This window comes from Musca domestica, unplaced genomic scaffold, assembly GCF_030504385.1.
Source record: "Musca domestica strain aabys unplaced genomic scaffold, Musca_domestica.polishedcontigs.V.1.1 13, whole genome shotgun sequence".
NCBI lineage: Eukaryota > Metazoa > Arthropoda > Insecta > Diptera > Muscidae > Musca > Musca domestica.
In genome coordinates this window covers 7791540-7817058 of record NW_026712172.1, presented here as the reverse complement: position 1 = coordinate 7817058, position 25519 = coordinate 7791540, and the positions used below count along the sequence as shown (strand labels likewise).

At 32.9% G+C, this 25519-nt stretch overlaps 2 protein-coding genes across 2 annotated transcripts; both read right to left on the bottom strand.

Annotated features, from left to right (window-relative positions):
• Window positions 1-12260: 12260 nt before the first annotated feature.
• On the bottom strand, window positions 12261-14849 carry LOC131800880 (sex-determining region Y protein-like). Its single transcript, XM_059118733.1, has 2 exons — window positions 14639-14849; window positions 12261-12736 (listed from the first exon to the last, which is right to left on the bottom strand). The coding sequence occupies exons 1-2, from the start codon at window positions 14847-14849 to the stop codon at window positions 12261-12263; spliced, it is 687 nt and encodes a 228-aa protein (XP_058974716.1).
• Window positions 14850-20868: 6019 nt separating this feature from the next.
• Window positions 20869-23456, bottom strand: LOC131800879 (sex-determining region Y protein-like). Its single transcript, XM_059118732.1, has 2 exons — window positions 23246-23456; window positions 20869-21344 (listed from the first exon to the last, which is right to left on the bottom strand). The coding sequence occupies exons 1-2, from the start codon at window positions 23454-23456 to the stop codon at window positions 20869-20871; spliced, it is 687 nt and encodes a 228-aa protein (XP_058974715.1).
• Window positions 23457-25519: the final 2063 nt, after the last annotated feature.

The following is a 25519-nucleotide window of genomic DNA, read 5'->3' as shown; positions in this document are numbered from 1 at the left end:
GTTGCGGTAAAAAATGACATGGAGTTAGATAATTTTGTTTGACTTGTGTGTGAGGTTTTTCTTCACACCTACAGTTTGTTTACGTTGTTGTTAACTAGAAAATTACTAGTGACTCCTTTCAACAACTGTTTAATTAGGTAGACATTTTTTTAGACGTGTGACCAGAAAAGATTTTTTTTCACACGCGTGGGAACTAGAGTCAACTCAAGTGACCATTTTTGAGTAAATATTGTTGTATAAGAATGTTTATATATACGATTGTGCCTACGGATAAACATTCAAGTGTTTTTCCACTTTTGTTTGTGTGCTTCATCCTAATCGTCCTAGTTTATATTTACAGTTGGATAGTTACTTGCTTTATCCTTATTTGATAGGATAAAATTCTAATTGTAAATGATACAATGTTGAGATAATATAAATGAAAATGTAAGATTAGAATTGTATTCAGGGTTTTTATCGGAAATAATGCTTCGTCTAGGACGTTTAAAACAGCGCACAATTTGTAGAAAGTCATTCAGTCTTCAAAAACATTCTTCGTATACAATAATGGCAGCAAGGAAATTTTCACAATGCGAGTGGAGTGACGCAGAGTTTTTTGAGGACTTTGATGTGGATGAAGAGGTGGCAAAATATTTAAAAAAAGAAAACGAGAGAGTCGCCAGAAGAAATGAAGAAGCCCCTACATGCGGGCTTAATTGTAATGAAGGAGATTCGATTGAATTCCGTGAGGACGAAAGGATTGGAGACTTAATTGATGAAGACCTCCACATAATAAATGACATATTTTTATCAGGTGATATGTCAGAGGACTTTTTAGCATTCTCTGGGGAGCCCTGCGAGAAAGATCAGACAACACAAGAAGTCTATCAACGTGTTGTTGATTACTATCCCCCCTCCTTCCCCAAGACATATTGAACACTTCTAATCCTATAGAAGATGACCGTGGTGGTGAAATAAGTCAAGCAGACGAGATCTTTGAAAACGGACAGCAGTTGGTAGCCATTCAGTATGATGATGAATGGCTGATACAATTCAGTGCAGAGACAAACGGAAATGATTCTGAGCCACAACAAAATAATTTATTACTAGATTTAATTTCGTCTATTTCTAATAATATAGAGCAATTAAAATATATCTGCCTGCAAGATTCCTTTCCCTAGGAGATGATTCCATAACACAATTAAATCAAGGAGGATTTTCAATCACAAAAACACATTTGCATGAAGGGAATGACAATATGTCATATAAGTTGGAGTTACAACACATATTACCAACAGAGTTTTTTTACTCCCAATATGCATCTAATACATGAATAGAAATAAAAAAAATGTAAACACATAGATTAAGTAAATAAAAGAAATATATATTTTAAAACAACACCAATTTTTATTTAATGCTATGTAGTAATGATAGATTTTTCTATAAATGCTGAATTCTACCGTAAAAGAAAGTTAGTACGTAATTTAGCTCTCACCATTAAAAATGTATCGGTTCAATATTGGAAATTTAAAAACGCCAAATGTCATAGAAAAGTATTTCCATAAAGAAAATGAACGATTAAAGACATTTCAATCATGGTCATTAAAAAATTCTAACACCAGCGAGATGGCAATGTTTGGATATTATTATACTGGCGAAGCTGACAGAGTTATATGCTATTTCTGTCGAGTTGAAATATCTTGGAAAGAAACAGATTTACCCCTTGCTGAACATATGCGTTGGTCTAGCAGCTGTCCTCTTATCAGAAGATGTAAAACCAATAATGTACCGATATGTGAAAGCGAATTTAACAGTTTATTACCAGAAAGAAGTTATGATGTATGTGGAATGCATAAATATAATGTTTCAAAAGATTTATATTTCAAAGAAACAAAACTATCTATGAAATTTAATAGCTTGAAATGCTTATGCATTTTTATAACAGCGTTAGCACTTATATCATTATTAATTTTAGTGCATTAATATATTTCATATTAAATAAAATTCAAAACTTTTTTTTTTACATTTAATTATCATTAGACTAGAATACATATATATTTTTTAATTACATAAATTAGAAACATTCTTATTCAATAAAAATTCTAAACATAAATGACCACTATTAAATGTATTAAATTTTTGTTTTCTTACATAATTATAAGATACATCTGTTCCTAAATATTTTAATATCTCCAAGGGAGGTTGAAGATTACCAAAGCTATCAAAATATAGTTTTTTCGTCTTATTTCTATAGTATGCTACCCAATGTGTGCCAGGTCTATTATGAGAATCAAGATTTATAATTCCAGATTCTATGTTACGTGGATTATAAGGTAGTTTATCCCGCATGTAAACTCCACTAAAATTTGGAATATATTTCTTTCCAAACAATTTAATATCTATCCGTTAAAGGTCTATTGGGTAGCTGACTTAGAAGTTTTTTGTCCAAGATTTCTTTTTGTATACAATACCCATCCCATTTTTAAATGGTTTGAGGTAAAGGCCGTTACCAATGGCGATGTTCTCCATAGATTTATTATGACGAATGTTTTCTTCAAGTTTCTTCTGAGCATTCTTGGCTGAGTTAACTGCTTTCGCTATTGATGAGCCTCCTGTAGCTAATGCACCTACAGCACTCAGTGCTGTTAATATTGGTATTATATGAAGAAATCCTCCAATTTTTGGTACTCGTATAACCCTGGGAATAATTATATTGGATTTTTTACCCTTAAATGCTTGCCCTATTGTTTTACGAGCAATTTTTATGGCACTATTAATATCGCGTGGTTTCACCTTTCTAAGGATTGAAGTTGCATTTTTAACAATCGAAGAAAATAGCTTTTTTCTGCATTCAACATTTTTAGTTATACCCATACCTAATTTTGATTTAGCCTTCATAGTATTGCTAACTAAAAAAGCATTAATCTTTTCACCCCAGTTACTATCTTTTGCTTGCACTCGTTGCCAAGCCCTTTCAGCTAGGTCTTGATCCGCTTTATGCCTTGCGTTTATATCATTAGTTTTGGAATACTCAATATCATGTAGTTTGCAAGCTGAATCTAAACCATTTATTCCTTTATCGCCTCTTCTCAATCTTTTTTCCAATTTTGTACCGGGACCACAAAATTCATATCCAGTTAAATGAAGCTCGAATGGTAGTGCGTCAATAGTGTTATTCAATAGTCCTCTTCCTCGAATGATTCGTTTATAATTAATTAAGTTTTTATAATAAACAACCATTTTATATGTTAATCAGTAATCTGAAAGAAAAAAATCTTATAAATTTTATGAAGCATTCAAAGTAATACACAGTCTCCAAAATGCGTTTGGTGAAACAAGATACGAATATTAATGTGAAAAACTTTGATTTTAATAATCGTAACAACGATAGACGTAAACATAGTCCCTTATTACCTAATTCCATTAGAGCTGTAATCCTGATTAGTTTAATTGAAAGCCCTAACGGATTAAAATTTAAAAATATATACTTATATTCAAAATCTCTTCAACAACCAAAATATAAGTATTTGGAAGAGTTAATTACACCCATTAAGGGAATGAGATTTCACACATATGCTGAAAACAATGACGTTCTACAACCAAATGAGGCGGAGGAAAATTCGATAATGATCTTTGATGATGTCGCTTGTGAAAATCAAAACAATATACGCGCATACTTTTGTATGGGTAGACATAGAAATATAGACTCCTTCTATTTATGTCAAACATGTACACGAATTCCGAAACATCTTATTAGAGATAATGCCAACTTCATAATAGCTTTCAAACAGGATAATATCAACATGAAACACATTTGTAATGAGCACATTGGAGGCGATATGTCATTCAACAAGTTTACTGCTATATGTAGAGAATGTTGGAGCGATAAATATGGATTTTTGGTTATAAGTAAAGATGATACCATAACTAACGGTCGCTATAGAAATGGATTTAACGTCCTCATTCATATTTAGTGCTTTATAATATCTCGAATAAAGCACAACAATATTCAATCGAACACGCTTCAAAAAAAAAAAAAAAAAAAAAAACACATTCAGAGTAGACCTGTTCTCCTTGAAAGCAGTCCGTTTTAAACTAACCTGATTATTATAAACCGACCCTGTTTCAAACTGACCTGTTTACTATAAATCGACCCTGTTTCAAACTGACCTGTTTATTATAAACCGAACCTGTTTCAAACTGACCTGTTTATTATAAACCGCTCCTGTTTCACACTGACCGTTTTACTGTATACCGCCCTGTTTCAAACTGACCTGTTTATAATAAACCGACCCTGTTTCAAACTGACCTGTTTACTGTAAACCGATTCTGTTTCAAACTGACCTGTTTATAATAAACCGCCCTGTTTACATAAACTCTGCTGTTCCTACCCTACAAAGCGATCTGTTTACCATAAGCCGATCAGTTTACGATTACCTCTGTTCTGTTGAAAAATCTTAATAATGACTGGAAGAAAAACAATGGATGAGAATGATTTAAAAGAACTCATTAAATCAAGGAGTCTTCTGAGGAAAAAATTTCAATCTATTAAGAAAGGAGAGGATGACATCGGAAGACGACTACAGTATACATTTAAACCCATTATAAAACCATCAAATGATGTGGTTAAATTATCACATTTAAATTTAAATGAAGCAAAAAAATCGATAAATGAAAAAAATATTAAAAAGGAAAACGAACTCAAACTAGAAAAGGACTTTGTTGTCAAAAGTGAACATAAAGATGACTCTAATGTCGATGATGAAACATTCTATTCTGAAGAGGAGGAGGAGGAGAAAGGAGAAGATTGGCAGTATAAGAAGGGGGTGGAAAGTCTTACATCCTTATTTAAAAATAATACATACGATAATATATACGGTCCCCAGAAAGACGAAAATGGTGATTGGAAATTCGGTATCAGTAAAATGTACTTTGTTGATGACAAAATAAAAATTGGGAATCAAACATGGGCCTTATCAAGCGGTCCATACAATCTTTTGTTCCACAAAACTCCTACTGGCTTTGATAAATTTGAATTAGATATATATAAGAAAATTCTAGAGAATACGTGTGTACACCGGAGAAATTATGAATCAACCGGACAAATTAGAGGTAATAAAGGTCCGAAGTATACAAAGATTATAAAAAAACTGTTTCAATCAACTCACACAGGTGAAGGATTAATGAACGTTAATCTAAAGAAACCAAATTATATTTATTGGAACGATCCAAATGAGTTGGTTGAACGTTTAAAATTATTAATAGCCTCCAAAAATGCTGGTCATACAAATCAGGACAATGAAATAATATCAATAATGGAAGAGCTAAGAGAAAACAATATAATATACTGACGGGGGGCAATAAGTATCAATTATGCAATGAGCGTCGATAAATTCGGTCACTACTCAATTTGAGAAAAAATGCTTCAAAAGTTTTTGGAATTGATATTGACCAGCATTACAACCTCGATATCCAAAATAAAAAAAAATAAAAACTTGACGCCGGACAACGACGCAGTCAACAAAGCTTTTGTACAAAAGAAAATCCTACATTCACAAGAAATATTAAGAAGAGAAATATCAGAGATAAGAAATTTATTTAATGAAATAAATCACCTAAAAAAAGGAAATAAAACATTTTGGAAATGATAAGAGCATTATATCGCCAATGTCAATGCCATACAGTATTATATTGAATAAAATTCTTAATAAATAAATATGGGAAGAAGGACTATAGTAAATGGCAAGCAGATTTGGTTGAAATGGGCCTTTATTCAACCATTAATAAAGGATATAAATATTTGCTAACTGTTATTGGTACCTTCTCAAAATATGCCTGGGCTGAAGCGATTAAAACAAAAAGCGCGAAAGATGTATGCGCGGCATTTAAAACATTTTGATTGCTGGCAGAGTGCCTAAAAACTTACAAACGGATGGAAAAGAGTTTTTTAACAAAGACTTTAAGAAGTTAGCAGATATATACGAAATAAATCATTATTCTACATATAGTGTTATGAAAGCCTCAATTGTTGAAAGATTTAACCGAACCCTAAAAAATAAAATGCTTCGAGAATTTTCTTATAATGGTACATATCATTGGATTGATATCTACAGAAAGCTGATTCATGAATACAATCGAACTAAACATGGAACTATAAATATGCGACCCATTGATGTAACCAAAAGCAATGAACAAATTTTGCTAGATTCAACTTACAACCACATTAAAACATTTCCTAAACCAAAGTATCGTGTTGGAGATTATGTTCGAATAAGTAAATATAAAAATATATTTGAAAAGGGTTATACACCAAACTAATCTTTCGCATAAAATCGATTCAAATTACAAATCCTGTGACATATATTTTGGAGGATTATGAGGCTAATCCTATCAAGGGAGGATTCTATAACGAAGAAATTAAACATACGCGTTTCCCAAATGCGTACCTGGTAGAAAAGGTCTTAACATCAAAAGGTGATAAGGTATATGTAAAATGGTTGGGGTTTACAAACCATCATAACTCATGGATAAATACAAATGATATATTATAAAAAAAAAGAAAAAAGTTAAGTTTATAAACAAGCACTCATAATGTCAATAACATTGGCTCTAACGGGAAAATCATCCGTTTTAACGGCAGATTATTTTTCGCCAATTCAGGTGATAGGAGATTATGAGTGTGCCTTAATTGATTTTCATTCATATAATTCTATACCTACTGTTGATTATGATAATAATCTATTTCATATTGGAGGACAAATAATAGAGATTCCTATTGGTTCATATGAACTTGAGGATATAGCTGACTATATTAAAACATCATATAAAAACGAAAACAATACAAAATCCAGTGAAATTGTAGCTAATAACAACACACTACAGCTTTATAAGCTTACTATTTGGATTCGAGGGCGGTATCTTACCACCAGGTAGAAGACATTGCTCACAACTCCCAGTAAATATTTTGCGAGTAAACGCAATTAAAATCCAGTGTAATATAACTACGGGAGCATATATGAATAATACAACTGTACATACTTTACATGAATTCGGAATAAATGTTTCTCCTGGATATAAAATAGATGAAATACCTCGTAATTTTATTTATTTACCTGTGAATGTGAAAGAAATAAGTTGCTTAAAAATTTGGATTACTGATCAAGAACAACGCGTGATTAATTTTCGCGGTGAAGAAACTACTCTTCGGCTACATTTGAGACCTGTATCAAAATAATAAATATATTAAAACACAGAAAGAGTCTCGCATTCCTATAAAGGTTATCAAACCTAAAACACGAGGACTGACGGAGGAAAATAAAAAATTTTTGAAATCCGTTAAACTACACTTAAAGGAAATGTCTGAAATACTTAATGTTGAAGACGCACCGTATTCTGATGACAGCATAATCAAAAAAGATTATCACAGCTATGTACCCTACATTCGTTCTTTTAAGAATAATGATTAAATTAGAATTACAATACAAAATCGAGATTTATATGTCTTGCCAAGTGAGAGTTACATCTACGTTGAAGGTGTAATAACATCATCAGACCGAAAACTAACGGCTAATGCTCGTTTACGTAATAACTACGTAGCATATTTATTTGATGAAATACGATATGAATTAAATGGTATCGAAATTGATCGTACACGCTATTTTAGGAGCATCGAGCACTATAAAAAATTTTGTTTCTCTTACAAGTGTTGAGAGTAATATTATGAAGAATGCTGGATGGACTAATGGTGCTGATTTAAATAGGAACATGTTTAATTTTTGCATTCCACTTAAAATGCTGTTGGGGTTTGCAGAGGACTATAATAAAGTAATATTAAATAGTAAAAATGATCTTATTATGCTGCGTAGTTCGAGTAATCAAAATGCATGTTATTCTACCGATTCGAACGAGAACCTAAATGTAGAAATAAATAATATAAAATGGAGGATACCTCATGTAAGCTTAGCAGATTCATCAAAGCTGCAGATTATGAGAATAATAAATATTGGAAAACCTCTTCCTATTGCATTTCGAAGTTGGGATTGCCAATTTAATCCAACGTTTCAGGATGCAACTAAATGTCATTGGAATGTAAAATTGTCGACTAATAGAGAACGTCCACGCTTTATATTACTCGCCCTAGAAAAAGAAGGAAAATTTATTCACTTAAATTTGGTAAACGTGAAAGTTCATTTGAATTCAGAAGCATATCCGTACGATGATTTAAATCTGAAGTTTGATGAAAACAGATATGCCGTACTTTACGATATGTATGCGAAATTTCAACAAAACTACTTTTTAAGGGAACCACAACCAATATTATCTTGGGAAGAGTTTAAAGAAAACCCAATTGTTCTAATTGATGTAAGCCACCAAAACGAAGTAGTCAAAAGCGGTCCAATAGATGTTCAAGTGGAATTTGAAACTAATTCACAAATTCCAGCTGGTGTAGCTGCTTACTGCTTAATCCTTCATGATCGATTAATCGACTATAATCCTTTAAATGGAATTGTTCGAAATATGTTGTAATATTCTATTAATTTCATTATTTCATTAATTAATTCATTTCATTAATTAATTGATAATTTAATAATGAAAAAAAAATACATTTTAAAAATATTTTTTATATTGTTTATTCATTTCTTCGTTATTTATATAAATATAAACATATACATATATGTGAAATACATTAATCTTAACTAAAAAATAAATTATCAATATCAGTTGCTTCATTCAATGGATTTGTAAATTTTTTTTACGCTCTATAGCTACATGACCCCAAGCATATGTGTTCACCTTATCTTGGCGAACCATTCTTTTAGTATCTTTAAAACTTAATACAATTTTAGATAACTCATTTGTATAAATTTAAAAGTATACATGGTATCACTAACTATGACTTCATTAAATAGAGTATTCTTATAATCTTCTATGTTATATCGCCTAATGACACATTTTTTACACCTTTAGCTTTTTTAACTTCCACGCCATCATCTACCGTATACGGGTACATTTTTGAGCCTAAGCCAACAAATTCAAGCATAATTTTTCCACAACATGTTATGTTATACACATTATCCTCAGGGTAAGCTGACGTATCGAAGTATTGATCAACATCTGCTCTTATATCCTCATAGATATCTTCAGTATATATAGTATATATGAATGAATCCGTATCCATATAATTTAGAATTACGCGCTCACCAAATTTATTTTTCATATAACCGTAATGGAAATCATACATTTTCCATTTTGCTAATTCCAATATACAAAACCCTAAATGTATAGGTTTGTTGTAAGTTACACAGAGTCTCTCCATTTGGATTGCCCAAAGATCATTGCAAAATTGTGTAGCGCTATGGAAGTTGGGTTTAGCTATCAAAGATTGAGCTCCTAATTTATTTCGGTTAGTTGTTTCCCAATGATTTACTAACTTTATATCTTTCCGTTTATCTATATTTTCCATAGTTTTTCCAAATACTGCATTATTGAAAAGTTTAAATAAATTCCTTAAGAAATCATTGTCCGCTTTTTGTCTTTCTTCAGTATTTTTATCTATATATGAAGCTAACCATGGAGACTGATCAAAGGAAATTACGCGATGAACTTTATCCAAAACCAGACCATTATCTAAGCATTGCTTTAAAGTCATATAATGTATGCTATACGATTTCTTTGGATCAAAATCGGCAATCAGCTTGTCATATTTTGAACCCCCAACTTTTTTGTTTTCAGAACAGAAAGGCAAATAATTATGCTTATCATGTAACGTTGTTGGATAACTTAGATCCACTTCGTATATGTAACCAATGTTTGAATTTGCCTTAAAGTTCTGTATTTGTCTAGCATCTTTTATTATATCTTCATTTTTGACCCATTGAAAATTACCATTAGGGAGATATTGCCTCATAGCCCAACCGTAGAGATTATTCGCATCAATATATAATAAATAACTTGATGGAGAGTTTTGATCAAAATTTTTCATATATTTATTGTTCGCTTTAGTGTACCTCCTTGAGCACTGTGTCAGACCGCCTCTAATACCATTCTTAATTAAATGAAACATGTCTAGATCGGTTAATAATTCAAGACCTACTCTTGTTTGCCTGAGCATAGCATCAAATGATAATTCCGGTGCTGTATAATACTGACAAGGATCAAACTTATGAACATTTTTACATGACTTTCTAAAATTTTCAAAAACGTCAGTAAGAAGTAGAACGTCAGCCTTTAAATATAACTCCATGTAATAACGTAAAGTTTTACAATTGAATGTTTGCCACACTTTTATAGCATGTTCATATTCTTCTATATAGCACCTTTTATCACTTAATGTACTATAAAATGACTCGATTGGAAGTAGAGTAGTGTCGTTCAACTTCTCAAAGGAATTTAAATATTCATAACAGAATATTCCCTTTTTCCTCATGAGAGTGAATTCATTATCATTGGTGAAATGTTTTCCAATAGATAACATATCTCCATCTGTACAGTAGCTAGCTAAAGCATCTTAACTACTAGCCATAAAACGAATTGAATCCAAAAATCTATATTCAAACGTCTTGTGTCTATCATAAGGATTCATATTCACCGTATGCGATAAAGAAATATATTTTTCTTTTGTTAGAGGAATTATGGTGGTGTTTCCCTCTATAGTGGTCAAAAGCTCTTTAACAAACAAATGGCAATCATATTCTGAAAAATTATGGAAAAATATTGGGATGAATTGTGCTACCGTATAATTAATGTTACATACATTATGAGCTGCCCCTCTAAATTTACCAGTTACGTGACAATGATCACGAACTTTATCATCATATAAATTTTTATCACAAATATGGCAATTTAGTGCTGAGTCAAATATACTTTGCTCGATAGATGATAGCGGTTTCATTGGCGTATTAAGAGACAAGTAATAATTATAAATTTCTCTACAGGAAACATCTAATTGCTCTATAAATTTCTGAGCTGCATCCTCACCAGTATAGTGATGATATACATCTAAACTACTATCAAATTAACATTTAATATTGAATCCATATGTACATGGAATATGCTTCTTAATTCTTTCCCCACCTGCTGTTACAGTCTCTAAAACACATTCAAAATCTGCATAAATAACAAATGGTACGTCCATTTGTTTTCTAAAGTTCCAAAATTCTAAAATACTTTCCTCAACTGTGGGCATTTTTGTGACGACACGACTACAATACTTTTTGTGAATAATCATAAGATCTTCTCTGGGTGTGCAGTAGAAACAGCTATTACAAATTGATATTTTTCTTCTATAAGTAGTAAGCTGACTCCTAATCAATCTGAAAGAAACCAACATGTTAAATACACAAATTGATACATTGTTTGTATTATATTTACCTTGAAACATGCTTTACTAATATGAAGTGAGCCTTATCTGCCTCCGCCAGTAAAATTAAATTCACATGATTCGCCTTTTCCGCTTTTGTGTAGTATAAGGGTCCAACAACTTCTTTATCGTATCCGAATACATTTATGCTTATCTCTGGATTGTTGGTTTCAAACTCTGATATATTTTTCAGCTCAACTGGAAAATTCATTCCTTCGAAATTGAGAGTAACACCATTTCGGAGGGTGATTTTTTCTGCCTTTATGTCCGGAATTGTGTATGATGAAGTCCTTGTTGGATTTCTATTCGGAGTACTATCCATTGCTGCAATTAAACACCATTTGAAGCAGAATTTATCGTTATTTTTTAAGTTCCAGCACGCTTTCTTATGTCGCAACGATTTAGGAGTATTTATATACTGCGATCCTTTAATTGGAACAGACTTATTTAGGTTCAACTCCAGCCACAATATTTTAGATAGAGCCCATCCAGAATCCCTTTCTTGAAATTCAGACCTCTTATTCTTTATAGAATCTGCATGTGTATTGAATATTTCGTCAACATCATCTGAGAGCGTTATTTGACTCATTTTGTTTATATGCCCCATGCTTACAACCTTGATTTCATCCTCAAATATCTTTGCATATTCAACAACGACTTCTATATTAAACTTTAAAACTGCGTACGTTTCCACAGCATGTTTAATCATATTTGTTATTGCATCTTTAGATTTCGAAAAGAAGTCATCAATATTGATTGTAGTTTCTTCGCACTTATATTGATAAGTTTTAATGCGATTTTGAAAACCACTATTTATCAATACCATTCTAGGATCAATAACGGTACAACTTTTTTCTTTGTGAGAGTTTGTTCTACAGTGATTAAACCACAGATTTTTTCGCACATTTATGTTGCACGAATATCAATACATAAAGACATATGATTGCCTCTTTCTTTCAGACATCTGTTGTTGAATATTTTGTTCATTTCCTTTGTGATTGTCCATTTGTTGTTGTTGAGAGGTTTGATATTGTTGTTGGTTATAGTGTTGCTGCTCATTTCCTTCGATATTTTCCATTTGCTGATGATGGTGATATTGCGACTGTTGTTCATTAATATTGTATTGTTGTTGGTTTGTTTGATATTGTTGGTGATGAAAATTGTGTTGTTCCTGTTGTTGATCAAGTTGTTGCTGCTGTGATCTATGAAGTTCTTTCTTCCGTTGTTGATGTAAAAGATATGGATGATAGCGATTATTTTGATATGATTGTAGTTGTTGATTATATTTTCCAGAATAATTATATTGCCCATGATTATTGTATTGTCCAGCATGACGATATTGCTCAAAATTATATTGACCTTGTTGTTGCTGATTGTGATGAGTTCCATAATGAAATTCTAATGCTTGAGAATTTATAAACATCTGATTACATAAATTACATAACTTATGTAGTTCACAATGCTTTTGATATTCCATGCTGTTAACAAATTCTACAGCGCAAATATTGCATTTAAAACCCATCGAATTCATTTTTGATTTTTTTCCTTTTTTTATTCAGAGAACAAATTTAAAAAATTTGTAGGGAGTGTGGTTTTTCGTCGAAGTCTCAACAGAAAATGAAGATTTTCATTTGAAATAAATAAAGGAAAAATTATTTCAGTTTACAACAATAATGCACACTAGCATACACATATGGATAATTTGATACCTATTATTAAAAACATGATTTCATGAAAATTTATGATATTTACGAAAGAAATATTTCAATCTTTAAAATAGTCTCACATCTTAAAAATAACTTTGAAATGTCTTCCTATTGAAGCAGGTGTGAAAAGAAAACACTCGTAATTTTCTAGTTAAAACAGCAAAAACAAATAAAGGGTTGATAAAAAAAAACTGTGAGGTATGTAAAAACAATAACCTCAGCAGAAAAGAACGCCACTTTTCTTCAGCATACAAGTCTTTTTCAACAGGACCGGGATCGGTCTATTGATGTTGTACTATTAAAAAAAAACATTCGAAAATAATACTGCACATTTAACCACAATCAATAAAAACACACAAACAAAATTAGAAAAAACGCTTGAATGTTTTTTCCCTAGATAGGGTCGTATATGTAAACATTCCTATGTAACAATATTTACTCAAAATGGTCACTTGGGTTGGCTCTAGTTCCCACGCGTGTGAAAAGAAATCTCTTCTGGTCACACGTATAAAAAAGTCTTCCTACTCAAACAGTTGTTTAAAGCATAGATGCCCAATGTAATAGTATTGGTGAGAGCGACGAAATAACACTGGAAGAAAAGATTTTTCTATTCATTTTATTTAGTCGTCAACAAGATAGGGACGAAAGCACATGCGTGGCGGGTGTCGTCATTTTTTTTCTTTTTCTGGGAAATGTAAAACTAATGAATGTACATATTTTAGTAATACTCTTGATAAATGCATTTATTTTAGTATTTTCTTCTTCCCCCTGCAAACAATTCATGTCTTTATGAACAGTTTAAAAATGTTTTTTTTTTTTAAATTATATTTCTAATTTTTTAAATGTCTTATAACATATATAACATATCATCAAAAGCATTTTGTAGCATAAAATACTTTTCAAATGACATCATTGACATATCGCAATAATTTTCAGTTTATGTGTTCACTAACAGCAGTCTCGATTACGATTAAATGTAAATATTACACAGAACTTCTGCCTGTCAAGTCAACCTGGACCTCGACACACAAGTCAAACATTATTATTTAACCCCACGTCATTTTTACCGCAACTCAAAAATGTATGTTGGATTGCTCTATGTCTATTTAGTAACAACATAAACTACTAGGATTTGTTTTCTTACTACACACACAAGAACGCTCGTACACAAGAATATTAATTTATTGCCCCCTAATCCCCTTCCCTTTCTTGAATTGTTCTAGGTGTGAAATAAATCCTCACTTAAAACTAGATCGATCCGAACTTGTCATAACTTATTACCGCTAACCCCCTTCCCTTTCTTATAACCATTTACAAAGGTGCCCGTTGATGTTTTCGCACGAAATTGCTCCTCCAGCCAAAATAATTGTGTGACCTGTGAACGACTTCCGATCACTTGCGTCTCCACCCCAATCTGCATCAACATAGCATTTAATTGGCTCGCCTGTCCTTTCATACCTGAGTTGTATATCGATCGTTTTCTTCAAATATCTCAGCACTCTTTTCGCTGCTGTAAAGTACTCTACATGCGGATCACAATTTCTCTGAGATAACTTTGCTACTGAATGTATTACGTCTGGCCTTGTACATATACCCAAATACATCAGTGATCCAATAAGCGACTGATATTCGAGTTGATCCGCCTTCCTGCACTTTTCATCAAAACACGCCACTTGATGATTTGGTTCCAACGGCGTTGCGATATCTCGGCAATTTTCCATACCATAACGTTGCAGCAAATGTTTGATATTCTCCCGTTGACTCACAGCAATTGGACTTGTTGGGCTTTCTCTTTCAATTTCCATACTCAGGAAATGATTTACAGGGCCTTTGTCGACAATTTACACTCTTTGTGCTATCAGCCCTTTGATGAGTTCAATGTCATTCAGCTCTGAGCATCCAATTAGAATGTAATCTACGTACACTGCAATTATGTTTAATTTCTTGCCATCCCTTTTTACGTATACACACGGCTCTCTTTTGTAGGCATAAAATCCAATGTTGTTTAATATGGAATTCAACTTACGATTCCACTGTCTGCCGGACTGCTTCAAACCATACAACGCCTTCTTCAGTTTTAGCACGTGATTGGGATAGCTCTTGTTTACAAACTTCTCCGGCTGTGTGATATACACATCTTCATCTAATTCACTATTCAGGTAGGCGGTTGATACGTCGATCTGATGAAGATGAAGTTTATATTCCGCTGCCAACGCAAACACCATTCGTATTGATTCATAGCTGACTACGGGCGAAAAGGTCTCGGTGTAATTAAAATTGCGTATCTGCGCACAACCTTTGGCTACCAGCCTTGCTTTGAAACGCTCAATATAGCCGTTCTTGATTTTCTTAAAAGCAAGCACCCACCTGCAACCAATTGCTTTCTGCCCTTCAGGTAGCTCCACAAGATCCCATGTGTTGTTATCAATAAGCGTTTGATGCTCGGCTTCCATCGCATCCCACCAATATTGCGCATATTCACCAGATCGTTTCCCGTACTACAACTTTCTCGGAGCACATAAAATTCACGGTATTGAATTCTTTTGCAGGCCTACCTGGTCGACCACTACGTACAATTCTCGGTCTTCCAGGTCCTCTCTTAGCTGCGGCTTCTGCAATCTTATCGTCATCTCTCTACTTTCATTGGCCCTTCATGAAGTACACACAGACATAACGGCTCTTATCATCGATGAACGTGAGTATGTATTTGGCACCACCACATGAATTTGTGTTAATTGGCCCACACACATCGGTATGCACAATTTCTAATAGCTCTCTCGATCTATTCTCCGATGTTGGGAACGATCTAACTGTACATTTACTTTGCATGCAAATGGTACATTCGACACCTTCATGTACATGCAGTTTCAAATCTGCCACCATTTCTTTGTTTACCAACTGCCGCAAACTTGTAAAATTCGTGTGTCCATACCTTTTGTGCCATTTCATGACTTCATCAGTCGCATTACAAGCAAAGAACATTTCGCTGCTACTAGCACCATACAAAAATAAATTTCCGATCTTCTTCAAATCGAGATTTATATGTCTTGCCAAAAATCGAGATTTATATGTCTTGCCAAGTGAGAGTTACATCTACGTTGAAGGTGTAATAACATCATCAGACCGAAAACTAACGGCTAATGCTCGTTTACGTAATAACTGCGTAGCATATTTATTTGATGAAATACGATATGAATTAAATGGTATCGAAATTGATCGTACACGCTATTTTAGGAGCATCGAGCACTATGAGAGTAATATTATGAAGAATGCTGGATGGACTAATGGTGCTGATTTAAATAGGAACATGTTTAATTTTTGCATTCCACTTAAAATGCTGTTGGGGTTTGCAGAGGACTATAATAAAGTAATATTAAATAGTAAAAATGATCTTATTATGCTGCGTAGTCCGAGTAATCAAAATGCATGTTATTCTACCGATTCGAACGAGAACCTAAATGTAGAAATAAATAATATAACATGGAGGATACCTCATGTAAGCTTAGCAGATTCATCAAAGCTGCAGATTATGAGAATAATAAATATTGGAAAACCTCTTCCTATTGCATTTCGAAGTTGGGATTGTCAATTTAATCCAACGTTTCAGGATGCAACTAAATGTCATTGGAATGTAAAATTGTCGACTAATAGAGAACGTCCACGCTTTATATTACTCGCCCTAGAAAAAGAAGGAAAATGTATTCACTTAAATTTGGTAAACGTGAAAGTTCATTTGAATTCAGAAGCATATCCGTACGATGATTTAAATCTGAAGTTTGATGAAAATAGATATGCCGTACTTTACGATATGTATGCGAAATTTCAACAAAACTACTTTTTAAGGGAACCACAACCAATATTATCTTGGGAAGAGTTTAAAGAAAACCCAATTGTTCTAATTGATGTAAGCCACCAAAACGAAGTAGTCAAAAGCGGTCCAATAGATGTTCAAGTGGAATTTGAAACTAATTCACAAATTCCAGCTGGTGTAGCTGCTTACTGCTTAATCCTTCATGATCGATTAATCGACTATAATCCTTTAAATGGAATTGTTCGAAATATGTTGTAATATTCTATTAATTTCATTATTTCATTAATTAATTCATTTCATTAATTAATTGATAATTTAATAATGAAAAAAAAATACATTTTAAAAATATTTTTTATATTGTTTATTCATTTCTTCGTTATTTATATAAATATAAACATATACATATATGTGAAATACATTAATCTTAACTAAAAAATAAATTATCAATATCAGTTGCTTCATTCAATGGATTTGTAAATTTTTTTTACGCTCTATAGCTACATGACCCCAAGCATATGTGTTCACCTTATCTTGGCGAACCATTCTTTTAGTATCTTTAAAACTTAATACAATTTTAGATAACTCATTTGTATAAATTTAAAAGTATACATGGTATCACTAACTATGACTTCATTAAATAGAGTATTCTTATAATCTTCTATGTTATATCGCCTAATGACACATTTTTTTACACCTTTAGCTTTTTTAACTTCCACGCCATCATCTACCGTATACGAGTACATTTTTGAGCCTAAGCCAACAAATTCAAGCATAATTTTTCCACAATATGTTATGTTATACACATTATCCTCAGGGTAAGCTGACGTATCGAAGTATTGATCAACATCTGCTCTTATATCCTCATAGATATCTTCAGTATATATAGTATATATGAATGAATCCGTATCCATATAATTTAGAATTACGCGCTCACCAAATTTATTTTTCATATAACCGTAATGGAAATCATACATTTTCCATTTTGCTAATTCCAATATACAAAACCCTAAATGTATAGGTTTGTTGTAAGTTACACAGAGTCTCTCCATTTGGATTGCCCAAAGATCATTGCAAAATTGTGTAGCGCTATGGAAGTTGGGTTTAGCTATCAAAGATTGAGCTCCTAATTTATTTCGGTTAGTTGTTTCCCAATGATTTACTAACTTTATATCTTTCCGTTTATCTATATTTTCCATAGTTTTTCCAAATACTGCATTATTGAAAAGTTTAAATAAATTCCTTAAGAAATCATTGTCCGCTTTTTGTCTTTCTTCAGTATTTTTATCTATATATGAAGCTAACCATGGAGACTGATCAAAGGAAATTACGCGATGAACTTTATCCAAAACCAGACCATTATCTAAGCATTGCTTTAAAGTCATATAATGTATGCTATATGATTTCTTTGGATCAAAATCGGCAATCAGCTTGTCATATTTTGAACCCCCAACTTTTTGTTTTCAGAACAGAAAGGCAAATAATTATGCTTATCATGTAACGTTGTTGGATAACTTAGATCCACTTCGTATATGTAACCAATGTTTGAATTTGCCTTAAAGTTCTGTATTTGTCTAGCATCTTTTATTATATCTTCATTTTTGACCCATTGAAAATTACCATTAGGGAGATATTGCCTCATAGCCCAACCGTAGAGATTATTCGCATCAATATATAATAAATAACTTGATGGAGAGTTTTGATCAAAATTTTTCATATATTTATTGTTCGCTTTAGTGTACCTCCTTGAGCACTGTGTCAGACCGCCTCTAATACCATTCTTAATTAAATGAAACATGTCTAGATCGGTTAATAATTCAAGACCTACTCTTGTTTGCCTGAGCATAGCATCAAATGATAATTCCGGTGCTGTATAATACTGACAAGGATCAAACTTATGAACATTTTTACATGACTTTCTAAAATTTTCAAAAACGTCAGTAAGAAGTAGAACGTCAGCCTTTAAATATAACTCCATGTAATAACGTAAAGTTTTACAATTGAATGTTTGCCACACTTTTATAGCATGTTCATATTCTTCTATATAGCACCTTTTATCACTTAATGTACTATAAAATGACTCGATTGGAAGTAGAGTAGTGTCGTTCAACTTCTCAAAGGAATTTAAATATTCATAACAGAATATTCCCTTTTTCCTCATGAGAGTGAATTCATTATCATTGGTGAAATGTTTTCCAATAGATAACATATCTCCATCTGTACAGTAGCTAGCTAAAGCATCTTAACTACTAGCCATAAAACGAATTGAATCCAAAAATCTATATTCAAACGTCTTGTGTCTATCATAAGGATTCATATTCACCGTATGCGATAAAGAAATATATTTTTCTTTTGTTAGAGGAATTATGGTGGTGTTTCCCTCTATAGTGGTCAAAAGCTCTTTAACAAACAAATGGCAATCATATTCTGAAAAATTATGGAAAAATATTGGGATGAATTGTGCTACCGTATAATTAATGTTACATACATTATGAGCTGCCCCTCTAAATTTACCAGTTACGTGACAATGATCACGAACTTTATCATCATATAAATTTTTATCACAAATATGGCAATTTAGTGCTGAGTCAAATATACTTTGCTCGATAGATGATAGCGGTTTCATTGGCGTATTAAGAGACAAGTAATAATTATAAATTTCTCTACAGGAAACATCTAATTGCTCTATAAATTTCTGAGCTGCATCCTCACCAGTATAGTGATGATATACATCTAAACTACTATCAAATTAACATTTAATATTGAATCCATATGTACATGGAATATGCTTCTTAATTCTTTCCCCACCTGCTGTTACAGTCTCTAAAACACATTCAAAATCTGCATAAATAACAAATGGTACGTCCATTTGTTTTCTAAAGTTCCAAAATTCTAAAATACTTTCCTCAACTGTGGGCATTTTTGTGACGACACGACTACAATACTTTTTGTGAATAATCATAAGATCTTCTCTGGGTGTGCAGTAGAAACAGCTATTACAAATTGATATTTTTCTTCTATAAGTAGTAAGCTGACTCCTAATCAATCTGAAAGAAACCAACATGTTAAATACACAAATTGATACATTGTTTGTATTATATTTACCTTGAAACATGCTTTACTAATATGAAGTGAGCCTTATCTGCCTCCGCCAGTAAAATTAAATTCACATGATTCGCCTTTTCCGCTTTTGTGTAGTATAAGGGTCCAACAACTTCTTTATCGTATCCGAATACATTTATGCTTATCTCTGGATTGTTGGTTTCAAACTCTGATATATTTTTCAGCTCAACTGGAAAATTCATTCCTTCGAAATTGAGAGTAACACCATTTCGGAGGGTGATTTTTTCTGCCTTTATGTCCGGAATTGTGTATGATGAAGTCCTTGTTGGATTTCTATTCGGAGTACTATCCATTGCTGCAATTAAACACCATTTGAAGCAGAATTTATCGTTATTTTTTAAGTTCCAGCACGCTTTCTTATGTCGCAACGATTTAGGAGTATTTATATACTGCGATCCTTTAATTGGAACAGACTTATTTAGGTTCAACTCCAGCCACAATATTTTAGATAGAGCCCATCCAGAATCCCTTTCTTGAAATTCAGACCTCTTATTCTTTATAGAATCTGCATGTGTATTGAATATTTCGTCAACATCATCTGAGAGCGTTATTTGACTCATTTTGTTTATATGCCCCATGCTTACAACCTTGATTTCATCCTCAAATATCTTTGCATATTCAACAACGACTTCTATATTAAACTTTAAAACTGCGTACGTTTCCACAGCATGTTTAATCATATTTGTTATTGCATCTTTAGATTTCGAAAAGAAGTCATCAATATTGATTGTAGTTTCTTCGCACTTATATTGATAAGTTTTAATGCGATTTTGAAAACCACTATTTATCAATACCATTCTAGGATCAATAACGGTACAACTTTTTTCTTTGTGAGAGTTTGTTCTACAGTGATTAAACCACAGATTTTTTCGCACATTTATGTTGCACGAATATCAATACATAAAGACATATGATTGCCTCTTTCTTTCAGACATCTGTTGTTGAATATTTTGTTCATTTCCTTTGTGATTGTCCATTTGTTGTTGTTGAGAGGTTTGATATTGTTGTTGGTTATAGTGTTGCTGCTCATTTCCTTCGATATTTTCCATTTGCTGATGATGGTGATATTGCGACTGTTGTTCATTAATATTGTATTGTTGTTGGTTTGTTTGATATTGTTGGTGATGAAAATTGTGTTGTTCCTGTTGTTGATCAAGTTGTTGCTGCTGTGATCTATGAAGTTCTTTCTTCCGTTGTTGATGTAAAAGATATGGATGATAGCGATTATTTTGATATGATTGTAGTTGTTGATTATATTTTCCAGAATAATTATATTGCCCATGATTATTGTATTGTCCAGCATGACGATATTGCTCAAAATTATATTGACCTTGTTGTTGCTGATTGTGATGAGTTCCATAATGAAATTCTAATGCTTGAGAATTTATAAACATCTGATTACATAAATTACATAACTTATGTAGTTCACAATGCTTTTGATATTCCATGCTGTTAACAAATTCTACAGCGCAAATATTGCATTTAAAACCCATCGAATTCATTTTTGATTTTTTTCCTTTTTTTTATTCAGAGAACAAATTTAAAAAATTTGTAGGGAGTGTGGTTTTTCGTCGAAGTCTCAACAGAAAATGAAGATTTTCATTTGAAATAAATAAAGGAAAAAAATCATTTCAGTTTACAACAATAATGCACACTAGCATACACATATGGATAATTTGATACCTATTATTAAAAACATGATTTCATGAAAATTTATGATATTTACGAAAGAAATATTTCAATCTTTAAAATAGTCTCACATCTTAAAAATAACTTTGAAATGTCTTCCTATTGAAGCAGGTGTGAAAAGAAAACACTCGTAATTTTCTAGTTAAAACAGCAAAAACAAATAAAGGGTTGATAAAAAAAAACTGTGAGGTATGTAAAAACAATAACCTCAGCAGAAAAGAACGCCACTTTTCTTCAGCATACAAGTCTTTTTCAACAGGACCGGGATCGGTCTATTGATGTTGTACTATTAAAAAAAACATTCGAAAATAATACTGCACATTTAACCACAATCAATAAAAACACACAAACAAAATTAGAAAAAACGCTTGAATGTTTTTTCCCTAGATAGGGTCGTATATGTAAACATTCCTATGTAACAATATTTACTCAAAATGGTCACTTGGGTTGGCTCTAGTTCCCACGCGTGTGAAAAGAAATCTCTTCTGGTCACACGTATAAAAAAAGTCTTCCTACTCAAACAGTTGTTTAAAGCATAGATGCCCAATGTAATAGTATTGGTGAGAGCGACGAAATAACACTGGAAGAAAAGATTTTTCTATTCATTTTATTTAGTCGTCAACAAGATAGGGACGAAAGCACATGCGTGGCGGGTGTCGTCATTTTTTTTCTTTTTCTGGGAAATGTAAAACTAATGAATGTACATATTTTAGTAATACTCTTGATAAATGCATTTATTTTAGTATTTTCTTCTTCCCCCTGCAAACAATTCATGTCTTTATGAACAGTTTAAAAATGTTTTTTTTTTTTAAATTATATTTCTAATTTTTTTAAATGTCTTATAACATATATAACATATCATCAAAAGCATTTTGTAGCATAAAATACTTTTCAAATGACATCATTGACATATCGCAATAATTTTCAGTTTATGTGTTCACTAACAGCAGTCTCGATTACGATTAAATGTAAATATTACACAGAACTTCTGCCTGTCAAGTCAACCTGGACCTCGACACACAAGTCAAACATTATTATTTAACCCCACGTCATTTTTACCGCAACTCAAAAATGTATGTTGGATTGCTCTATGTCTATTTAGTAACAACATAAACTACTAGGATTTGTTTTCTTACTACACACACAAGAACGCTCGTACACAAGAATATTAATTTATTGCCCCCTAATCCCCTTCCCTTTCTTGAATTGTTCTAGGTGTGAAATAAATCCTCACTTAAAACTAGATCGATCCGAACTTGTCATAACTTATTACCGCTAACCCCCTTCCCTTTCTTATAACCATTTACAAAGGTGCCCGTTGATGTTTTCGCACGAAATTGCTCCTCCAGCCAAAATAATTGTGTGACCTGTGAACGACTTCCGATCACTTGCGTCTCCACCCCAATCTGCATCAACATAGCATTGGCTCGCCTGTCCTTTCATACCTGAGTTGTATATCGATCGTTTTCTTCAAATATCTCAGCACTCTTTTCGCTGCTGTAAAGTACTCTACATGCGGATCACAATTTCTCTGAGATAACTTTGCTACTGAATGTATTACGTCTGGCCTTGTACATATACCCAAATACATCAGTGATCCAATAAGCGACTGATATTCGAGTTGATCCGCCTTCCTGCACTTTTCATCAAAACACGCCACTTGATGATTTGGTTCCAACGGCGTTGCGATATCTCGGCAATTTTCCATACCATAACGTTGCAGCAAATGTTTGATATTCTCCCGTTGACTCACAGCAATTGGACTTGTTGGGCTTTCTCTTTCAATTTCCATACTCAGGAAATGATTTACAGGGCCTTTGTCGACAATTTACACTCTTTGTGCTATCAGCCCTTTGATGAGTTCAATGTCATTCAGCTCTGAGCATCCAATTAGAATGTAATCTACGTACACTGCAATTATGTTTAATTTCTTGCCATCCCTTTTTACGTATACACACGGCTCTCTTTTGTAGGCATAAAATCCAATGTTGTTTAATATGGAATTCAACTTACGATTCCACTGTCTGCCGGACTGCTTCAAACCATACAACGCCTTCTTCAGTTTTAGCACGTGATTGGGATAGCTCTTGTTTACAAACTTCTCCGGCTGTGTGATATACACATCTTCATCTAATTCACTATTCAGGTAGGCGGTTGATACGTCGATCTGATGAAGATGAAGTTTATATTCCGCTGCCAACGCAAACACCATTCGTATTGATTCATAGCTGACTACGGGCGAAAAGGTCTCGGTGTAATTAAAATTGCGTATCTGCGCACAACCTTTGGCTACCAGCCTTGCTTTGAAACGCTCAATATAGCCGTTCTTGATTTTCTTAAAAGCAAGCACCCACCTGCAACCAATTGCTTTCTGCCCTTCAGGTAGCTCCACAAGATCCCATGTGTTGTTATCAATAAGCGTTTGATGCTCGGCTTCCATCGCATCCCACCAATATTGCGCATATTCACCAGATCGTTTCCCGTACTACAACTTTCTCGGAGCACATAAAATTCACGGTATTGAATTCTTTTGCAGGCCTACCTGGTCGACCACTACGTACAATTCTCGGTCTTCCAGGTCCTCTCTTAGCTGCGGCTTCTGCAATCTTATCGTCATCTCTCTACTTTCATTGGCCCTTCATGAAGTACACACAGACATAACGGCTCTTATCATCGATGAACGTGAGTATGTATTTGGCACCACCACATGAATTTGTGTTAATTGGCCCACACACATCGGTATGCACAATTTCTAATAGCTCTCTCGATCTATTCTCCGATGTTGGGAACGATCTAACTGTACATTTACTTTGCATGCAAATGGTACATTCGACACCTTCATGTACATGCAGTTTCAAATCTGCCACCATTTCTTTGTTTACCAACTGCCGCAAACTTGTAAAATTCGTGTGTCCATACCTTTTGTGCCATTTCATGACTTCATCAGTCGCATTACAAGCAAAGAACATTTCGCTGCTACTAGCACCATACAAAAATAAATTTCCGATCTTCTTCAAATCGAGATTTATATGTCTTGCCAAAAATCGAGATTTATATGTCTTGCCAAGTGAGAGTTACATCTACGTTGAAGGTGTAATAACATCATCAGACCGAAAACTAACGGCTAATGCTCGTTTACGTAATAACTGCGTAGCATATTTATTTGATGAAATACGATATGAATTAAATGGTATCGAAATTGATCGTACACGCTATTTTAGGAGCATCGAGCACTATAAAAATTTTGTTTCTCTTACAAGTGTTGAGAGTAATATTATGAAGAATGCTGGATGGACTAATGGTGCTGATTTAAATAGGAACATGTTTAATTTTTGCATTCCACTTAAAATGCTGTTGGGGTTTGCAGAGGACTATAATAAAGTAATATTAAATAGTAAAAATGATCTTATTATGCTGCGTAGTCCGAGTAATCAAAATGCATGTTATTCTACCGATTCGAACGAGAACCTAAATGTAGAAATAAATAATATAACATGGAGGATACCTCATGTAAGCTTAGCAGATTCATCAAAGCTGCAGATTATGAGAATAATAAATATTGGAAAACCTCTTCCTATTGCATTTCGAAGTTGGGATTGTCAATTTAATCCAACGTTTCAGGATGCAACTAAATGTCATTGGAATGTAAAATTGTCGACTAATAGAGAACGTCCACGCTTTATATTACTCGCCCTAGAAAAAGAAGGAAAATTTATTCACTTAAATTTGGTAAACGTGAAAGTTCATTTGAATTCAGAAGCATATCCGTACGATGATTTAAATCTGAAGTTTGATGAAAACAGATATGCCGTACTTTACGATATGTATGCGAAATTTCAACAAAACTACTTTTTA